Genomic DNA, 9,901 nt, shown 5'->3' on the forward strand with positions numbered 1-9,901 from the left:
AATGCAAATACAGTCCTGATCCCAAAGACCAGAAGAATGCCTTTAAGCTAGTATTTATAACAAGAGCTATTCGACTGAGCTCTCTTGTAAATTTTATCATACCTGAGGCAGTTTTCCTCAGTCGATTAGCTGGAAAGCTGAATATATCCTGAGGCAAACCAGACATCTAGTACAGGCTAAATTCAACTACTGGAGCTTAAATTTGGCTTAATATATCCCCACTTGGATCTGCCTGTTTAATTCTCTTTCATATGATAACGTTGGTTTATTCATAGTCTGGACTTACCACCTGAACAAACTGTACCTCATATCTTATTCTAATGGAATAAGAAAACTTTGCAAAAACCACAAAAGTTCCTGACTGAAAATCAAATGCAAATTTGGGATTAAAAACTGTTTTGTAAAGTGACTACAAGATTAGTACAGAGAGATTTTTTTCCCCTAAGGAGTACTGCTTTTTATGATCATGCATTTTTTATACTCTGCAGAGACAGATGGGCTTTATAAAAGGATACAGCCTGCTACTCAAAAGGGTTTCAGTGGCAGCTGTACTTCTGTGTTTTAACCTCAGTAGAAATTTATATTCAATATTTTTCCAGAAAATATTTATATTTCATCTTTTAGGACTATATCACCCCTTGGTGTAATTCCAGTGGCAGCAGTAGAAATACCTCTGAGATTAATCTGGTCCATTATTCCTATTTGAAACAGTACTTGAGTAGTAGGAGAGAGATAGAAAGGGAAAGGATAGATAATGCACAAGCTTCTCATGAGTGCAATAAATCCAATCATTCAGAAAAGTTGCAAATGTCTAAGCAAAAGCAGAGAAAATATTTTCTAGATAAAAAAAAATCTTTCTAAAATTTTCATTCCTTTTTTTCTAAATATTCAGCAGCTTCTCAGCTAAATAATAGATTGTTTCTTCCTCCTTCCTACATTATACCATACTGTCTATTATTACAAGTTGCCTATAACACCCTTTCTGCCTCAGTTCATAACTTCAAGGATTTTGTGCGATGTCCCTATCACCATTCCCAGGAACTTCATACATATTTATGACATCTTAAACTATTCATACCCTACAAATTGTAGACATTGGCAGCTAGTTCCCTTAAAACACCAACAATCCTGTATTGTTCATGTGCTATTGAAGATTAAAATGATGTTTCAGAAATTAACTGGGAAAACCATTTGGTTCAGTAAATTTGCTATTTATTCTAATGTTTTTTAAACTCTTATCAGAAGCCTAGTTTCTGCTTTTATCAAATGTGATACTCTTTTCTGGCAACTGTAAGTGTGATATAAACTAGTGCTACAGCTGTACATTTGTCTGCATTTAAGGATATATATATTGTGAAGCCTGCTGATAGCATGATAATTACTAGTTTTCTTATCTATGCTTATTCCAACTGAATATTTGGAAGACAAACATTTCTAGCCCAGTCATATCATATGAACCTGGGATTAAGTAAGGAGTTAGGAAAAATGAGTTTTGACTCAAGTTCTTTCTCAGTTTATCTGTGAGACCTTCACTAAATCACTTCTGCCCCAGTTTATCAACGTGTCCTGGCATACAAGTATGACCATGGCTGTACAAGATAGTGGTTACACAATTTTTTCCTGGAAAAGAGAGACTTAGATTGAGACATTTTTCCGAGGATTGATCTGTCATTTACCTTAAGTGGTCACTAGGTCAAATATACAAACAAACCTGGAAGCAGGAACCAGAAACCCATGTCAGACCAGGCAGGTTCCCTCACCACCAGCCTACAAAGGCAGGCTATAACTTTGGGCTTAAGTCACCTAGGGTTATTTTTTTCAGTGCATCAGCAGAACTTCAACCCAAAGGCTGAAGCACACCTTCACTGAGAATAGCCTGTAGCTAGCAATAGCTAAGACCACCCACTGGCATGGTGGGAGATGCCAGTTTTTCAGGGAATTTCCTTGAAGACACAACAGAGCAAGTGCTGTTCAAATTCCTGTTTTTCTGTCATCTTCAAAGAAAGCAGCAGCTACTCTCTTATGTGGAACCTAATACTATCAGTGAATGCTGAGCATGGATTAAAATACCTACAGAATAAGCCTGCAGGCAATAGACAGGCTGCCCTCAGACCCAGATGAGCAAGAGACAAGCAACAGGTTGCATTGCCCACCCAAAGCAGGAGCAAGTCTGGGATATCAGCAGGGGCATAACTCCAGGCATGGAGGAAGCTTTAGAAAGTGAAAGAAAGTGAGGTGGTACTGGAGTTTAGGCATGGCTAAGGTGAAGCGCCAGCAGCGGAACCACTGCTTGGGACTTGGTGCCTGTGGTCTGTCCCAGCATCTTCTGCGCTGGGCCATAGTTTCATCAACCAGCTATCCCAACTGGCTCTCCACACCCTTGACTCTGTGGCTATACCTGGCCATGCTTTTCCCTCATGAGTCTCAGTGAGAAACACTGGACTTTATTAAGGGTGTAGCTGGCTGTGGACTTTGGGCCAGGACTTGTGAGCAGCTCTTCCTCCAAAGAGGCCTGGCAGGATCTTGTTTTATTGTGTTTCAATGACCACCATATCACATACACCTCATTTGCAAGTAATAAGGATGTTGGTTCCTGGGGTGCCAGGACGAGAAGCAGGTGGAGATTTTTTTTGTTTGTTTAACTTTCAAGTCAGTAAATTCAGCCTGAGCTGTTGAAAGTCAAGCTGTTTTATTTTCTTGAGTGATGACTCAGTAATTACACCAGTCAAAGATTCAAGAGATCAGATTAGGCTTTGCCCTTTGTCTTTACTGGGACTGCAAGAAAAGAAACTGAAGTTTAGTAAAATAATTTCAGAGCTGCACAAGGAGAGGAGTCCAGCTCATTTCCCCATATCTTCCTTTCTATTGCAGAGCTAAGAGTAGCAAAAGCAATTACAAAATTCTTCACAAAAGTCAATAAGCACAGTTCTTAATAGGCATTAGGAGATTATATTCTCAGTAAGAATCTGTCATTTTACAGTCTTTTTGGAATAGAAAAATACGCTTCAATATTTTAAATAATACTAGAAAGAAGCCTGCCGCTATAAAACAACACCAAAATATGTTCTAGGTGAGTCTGAGTTGTTCTGAAACAAACCAAAGTTCCGTCAAGATTGAATACTGAGGGGATGAAACAAGATTTAGACTAAGAATTACAGCTTGTTCTCTCATAAGCATCTTATTCTTGCTTTAAAAATATGTATCATTTTGCTCAGGACTTAGGTGTGAATGAAATACATTGCTATAGAAGAATTTAATCAAGATTTTCAAAACAACATTCCCATTATCTGATGTTATGTTCAACTGAAAATGAAAATTACTTTATGACCCTAATAAACAGTCAGAGATTGTTCATTGCACTGTTACAGATAGCTTAACCACTGCCAAAAAAGAATCCTTCTAAAGACAGGAAAGTTTTCTACACTTTCAGTTTGGACTTGGGATTCTTAAGAAAATAAAAGTGGTTTCTATTGTTATAACGTAAAGGTTTTTCAAGGTTTGGAAAGTGCTAAATATGACACCTTACCACTGATTAACAAACACATCTATCAAAAATTGTTTCCCATGACTTATAAGTAAATAATATTCAGCACAACTCTGCTCTAATAAAACTGAGGGGAATTTTGCAGTAAGGAGCTTATCTTTACCATAAATCTTCCTTCATTATAGCATTTTGTCTGTCAAGAAGGCTTGGCTGTAGAATGGCATATATCTGCCTTCATGACAGACATGCTATATGGAACCACTGTTGTTGCCATTAGTTTCAATGAAGGAGAATTGTGGGTAATTTTCAGAGATTGGCACTTTATCAACAATTACTACTCTTGCCCTCAAAAAATTTTTTATCACATGTCAAAATCTACCTGTGTTTTAAGTCCCGTAACCCAGAGGGTTTGCAAGGCTAGCAGAAAGTGGGCAAAGAAACTAGGAAAAATCTGTGTTTAAATAGAGGAAGTTTTGGTAATGTCACCTCCATCCTGGGTAGTCCCCCTTCTTTGAACTATTCTGGGGGAAAGACCTTAATCAGAATTAACGTATTCCATCTTCAAGGTCAAACAGGAATTGGCCTTACACCAAAGCCCCTGATGGGAACCCCAGCTTCGGGCTGAGGAGGCACATTGTATCCTTCTCCCATAAAACAGCGTGTTTCTAAGCGGAGGCAAGGCTGCTCATTAGGCCATACAGTCTGGCTGGAAAGAACAGAGAAACCTCTCAGAGGATGAGCCTGAAGGCCAAAAATATCATCACTAGAGTTTGGAAGACATCATATTTTACCTACACATTTAGCAGTCATTCCAAAGAGCTACTAAGCTTTGGGACTGGTTGGGTTTTAACAAAGTCCTTAGATGATGGGGCTCGTCAGCCCATTTGGGGTGAGGAAGCTCAAACCTGGGCTGGTATCAAGTCCTATTGCTTGGAGTATCTGTAAGACTGTTTCCAGCCTTATGAAAGTGAGAAATTTCTCCCCACAGAGAAGCCTAAACACAACCTTATTTCATCCTTGCAATACCAGGACTTGCAATGGTGTGAAATGCAGAGGGGCAGACGAGCTATGTGTGCACGCACCTCTTCGTCACTTCACGTAGAAAGAGTATCTGATAAAAGATGCGAGCAGTAAAATTTAACCGGCTTGCTTTGGGAAATATTTACGCTGCTCCTAAGGAGTTACTGTTTCTCAAATTTAAATCTCTCATTCTGTTTCATTTTTCTTTTCAAAATTCCCAGACCAAGGGAAGCTCTCTACAGATTAGTAGACAACCAAATCTTCAGTATTTCATGTTTGGAATATGAGAGGGAGAAAATCTCTCTGAAACCTAAATATTTTCCCCCTCTAAAGACCAGACCCATTTTTGGGGAAAATATGCAAAAGTGTTCTCCTCAGGCTGAATATTGTATGCAGTTTCAGCTTAATGCACAGCTTTATAGCAGATGTAGAAAATAATCAAAATGGGGGGATTTCTGGGAATACTGGCAGATCTTTACTGTGACTGCAGAGCAGGTCCTGACACACTATAATACTGTTTTTGTCTTAATCGTCAAAAGTAAGCTATAGAGAACAAAAATTCTTTGTTTGACAGAAAAGCAATTGCTATTTCTTGTAAAACATATAATATATTCCAGAAGACCTAAGGGTTTACTTTCCAATAAGGATAGAAAAAGATGTGCGCCCCACTGTGAGCTCACAGTAAGGCTGTTTCATGTAAAAAGTTGGTAATTAGTCCCTGAGTGAATAAAGTAGAAGAGATAAGAGACTGATACTTACTGTAGCAACACAAAACACTTTTTCTAGCTGCTAGGATTTAAAGGGTGTGTGGGTGGGAGGGGGGGACCTATTCCTACTCATTTCATTTATAAGCGTCTAAACCTTAGAAAATTGTTTCTTGCATTAAGCTTAAACATGTGTACTTTAAATTGTTACTAACTGATGTAAAGATTGATAAGAGACATTCCAATTCTAAAAAGCAGACAGGAATGAAGAATTATATGAAAGTGTAAAAGACCATTGTGCTGTACACATCAGTAGTGGGTTTCATGCTTGTTGTACACCACTGCCTTCAGCAGACTTACACCAGCATTGCTTGATGTTTCACCAAGTTAACTCATCAGCATTCAAAGGATCTTTATCAAAAAGGAAATACTTGCAAAACTAAATCACATACCTTTAGCCAGATTTATATAATCAACAGCAAGAACAAAAACAAACCCAAAGCACAGGAAAACCATCTACTTACAAGCCAAAGGTATTATTTAATGACATTTGTATCACTATCAGCTAAATACTAAGTACCAGAATTGAAAACTATAGCATTTCTTGTCCTACCTGCAGAACTTGGAGCTACTGAAAATAGCTTAATATTCAGATGTTTTTCTTTGTTGTTATTCATCTTTATTAGAGCTAGAGTTTGTGATTCTCTCTCAAAAATAACTATGTAATTTATATTGCAACTGTGTGTTCGGCAAACCTTTTTTAACAATGTACAAACTATCATACAAGAGCTTGAGATGACAATGGAGCTTTACACAGTGCTCTCAGCACATATCCTTTGACTTCTCTCTCTGTTCAATTTGTCTCCTCTGCTTTACTGCAGCATTTATTTTTAATGTACCTGAGATGAGAGCACTTATCAAAAGTCATATCCAAAAATCTTGGTTACTTCATGAAGACTCACTCCAAAATACATAACTGGTCATCAGGTTGCCTCTATACCCCCACTATTATGATTGCAGTCCTGGAGACCTACACACAGATTAATTGTGCAGTGATGTCCTAAACTGTAAGCGTTTGGACTCTGAGTATCTGATTCAGTACAGAAACAGTCCGGAAAACTCTACATATTTTCACTGGTTAACTAATAAATCTTGTTTACAAGCACTGAGCCTCACCACAAATATCAAGAATTTGTGTAGAAATACATTAAAAGTATTTCCTCAGGCCGGATGTGGTATAGAAGCCCCAGAACTACTTTTTGTTTACTGTTAGTGTTAATTGGACTTGGTTTTACATCTGACTTCAGTGCTTATGTTGCCACATGTGAGTATTTAAAGAACTGTCCACAGAGATGAGAAAAAAAACCCAACACAGATCTTCTTCCCCCATAGTTCTGCAACTTCCATGCAACTCAGCTAGGCCACATAGCTGAGGAGTGTATAGGAACACCCATACAACGCACAGGTACACCTACTTCCAGAAGCCACCGATCCTGTATATGGGCGTAATATAGATAAAATACTATGCCTCCTTTTGACTTGGAGTATGTTATCAATACAGCTGAAGACAGAATGCATCTCTAAAAAACATGCATTGAATTCACCACTTTTACAGGAAAATACCGAAAGTTTGCGATACTCAGATTTTGTTTCTTCTTGATTTTTGTAAAAACTGACTTTGTGATGTTGCCAATAAATACATATTCCATGCAGTAACATTTAGACAGAGAGCAAAAAATAAGAATGAACCTGGTTTTCCAAGAAGTCAGCACAATTTAACCTCACAGTGTGATTCAAAACAGACAGCAACAGAAAGATGCCCTTTGAATTTTAAGGGGGTTGAATCAGCTAACAGTTTCTAAAACTTCCTGATGTTTAAAGTTATTTTTAACAGGGAAAAAAAGTTCAAAATACTGATTCTGGAATCATTATACATTTTATCTTGCTGTTTAACACAGTTTAATCTCCAGCATAGTCCCTGTTTTCTGTGGGAATTTCTTACATTCTAACAATGCATTCATGATTACATTTTGCATCTGAAAGCAACCTATTTAAAATAATTGTGATAGTTGATACTGCTCCTTTCTTACCTTTATAAAAATATGCTTAGAGCACCCAATTTTTAAACCAGGTTATGCTTACTACAAAATACCTTGGGAGTTTTAGGTAGGTATGTAAAATAATAAACAGCTACGTTTTGTGTGAGAAAATGTCCAGTGTAATACATGAAAACATGATTATCCAAAGATCTCCAGAGACACTGGCAAAAAGACTTTGGATAAATGAATTTGAATAGCTAAGGCACCAGGCATAGCGGCTTTGAAGTTTCCAGTTCTCATCACTCTGGATAATACAAAGTCCAGATGATTCTTGTTGGACAGCCATAATTTAAGTATTGCTAGTAAGTTCCTCAAGCCAGCTAGCAAAATTTGGATGGAGGCCATGTCCCCAGTTCCCAAAGAAGCAACACAAATCTGGGAGCCACTTGCTTCATTTCCACAGTGAAACTGGGACAAGGTAAGAGACAGGCAGAAACGACCACAGCAGGAAACACTCACCCCAGCTCATGCAAGAGTGAACCTGAAGCGCAGCTGGCAGCTAGCATGCTCCAGAGAAGGCTCCTGCTCAAAGCCTGTAACTCAGGCGCTGGAAGCTGTGCGTGCTATCCTGGGCTGCCATTGGCATCCTTGGCATCCTTCCTATCCTCTTGTCCTGAAGAAAATGTTTGCCTCCTCCAACAATTTCCCTCATGTTCCAGCACACAGTTATGTGCAAGAACCAATATTTGCTCTATTTAAAGCACTTCTAGGAAAAGGTGCAGTGAGACCCAATTTACACAGCCTCCTAGGCTGCTGATGGATTGGGGGACCAACGTGTGTTCCTGTTTTGCAAAGGAAAACACTCATTTCCCCTCCCATCAAAGGCTGGCATTTACAATGAACTAAATTCTGCCAAATTCCCCATCTCCTGTGCTCCAAGAACATCCATAGAAGAGCAGATTCAAAGTGAATTAGCAGCATAGTTATGCTCAGCATCACCATGCTTTAGAATTACGAGAAACTGTGTTACAGTACTCTACTGACGGTATAAGTGATCAACCACAAACCAAAATGAGTTCTAGCAAGAGCACTTTGATCATTTGACTCTTTCTGCATTATAGCAGCACGCTAATTTGCAAGCTTTAGAATAACTTCTGCATTCTCCAGTCGTGTCGAAAGACAATGCCATCAGAGTAATTTTTACACAGGGAAGCAAATAATGAGGAGTTAATATACTGGCATTTATCTTTGACCGGCATTTCCAGAGCTTGAACTTGCTGTATGGCAACAGAAGATAATCAAACAGAGGCAGAGTGAACAAACTGTACCTGCGTTACTGATGTAAATGCCCCTGTTGTCCAATACCAAAAAAAAAAAAAATCAGTGTTGGATTTCAGAAACCATATTCAGGTTAAAGGGCACCATTCTTATCTGGTATTCCACCCAAAGGACAATGATTTCATTTTATAAAGATCATTAGTCAGTGAAACATATATTTTAGAGAGTTTCTAGTAGGGAAGATTATTTTGGCAGTCACTGGAGTGTACCAGATGGTTCATTAACATAGGCTAGACAAGTCAAAGGCTTTCAGAATCATTTAGAAAATGTCAAACAGAAACAAGAACCCTGTCACTTTTTATTAGAATTAACTACATCATACCCTGGACACAGATTTCACCTTGGGTCAGAAAAATTAATACAGAATTATATGAATTGTGTAACATACTAGGTTAAAGATAGGGCTTCCTCTTGGGACTCATTTGCTAGCAATATATTATGGTCTTCTACTTTAGGAATCCTCAACCTTTCTTTTTGTAAGCTATGAAAAGAGCTGACCTTGCTCAGACTCCATTGGTGTCTAATTGATTTGAGGTATATGCAGAATTTCAACAAGACACTCCGCTAAAGCTCTTTTGTGATCATTTTCCCAGGAAAGTTGGCAAAAGAGTTCACTGAATATTCAGCAGCTTGTAAAGTATGCTTTTGTCAGGAGGAAAAAAATATATCCATTTAGTGAAATACTGCCTTCGTAAACAGGAATTAAAATGCAACTGAATTGTTGTTACCTTTTTTTTATTATCATTCAGATGTCAAAAATCTTGAGAACTTCCAGCTTGTGGAAGGTGTTCAGGAACAAGTGAATGCTGCTCTGCTGGACTACACAATGTGTAATTACCCACAGCAAACAGACAAATTCGGGCAGCTTCTCCTGCGACTACCAGAAATCCGGGCCATCAGTATGCAGGCCGAAGAATACCTCTACTACAAACACCTGAACGGGGATGTGCCGTGTAATAACCTTCTCATTGAAATGCTGCATGCAAAGAGAGCATAAATTATACCCACTAGAGCTTCTGCTTTCAAGGAAAAAAAAAAAAATATTCTGAACTGCTCCAAGCAACACTAATTAAAACGTGGTTTTAAGACTTTGCAAAATGGTATAATAATCAAATACTAATAGTAAATAAGTGATGTATCAGGGTATTTGTATTGCAAACTGTGAATCATATGCTACACATCCCCAAAGGAATCTATATAGGACTTTATGCCAGAGTGAAGTGAACCTACCAAGTGGATACTATCACCAATGTCAACACGAAAAAGGACAGAATGGTTCTTGTATATTTAACTCTGCTGATTGCCAATATGAAGAA

General features: G+C 38.3%; 1 protein-coding gene across 1 annotated transcript in view; it reads left to right on the forward strand.

Annotated features, from left to right (window-relative positions):
• Nucleotides 1-9,582, forward strand: part of NR5A2 (nuclear receptor subfamily 5 group A member 2) — a 97,082-nt gene extending 87,500 nt beyond the window's left edge. The window contains exon 8 of the mRNA XM_075710976.1: nucleotides 9,335-9,582. Within this exon, the coding sequence (XP_075567091.1) occupies nucleotides 9,335-9,582 (248 nt within the window). The remainder of the gene's footprint in view (nucleotides 1-9,334) is intronic.
• The last annotated feature ends 319 nt before the right edge of the window (nucleotides 9,583-9,901 follow it).

The sequence above is a fragment of the Pelecanus crispus genome, chromosome 5 (assembly GCF_030463565.1).
Source record: "Pelecanus crispus isolate bPelCri1 chromosome 5, bPelCri1.pri, whole genome shotgun sequence".
NCBI lineage: Eukaryota > Metazoa > Chordata > Aves > Pelecaniformes > Pelecanidae > Pelecanus > Pelecanus crispus.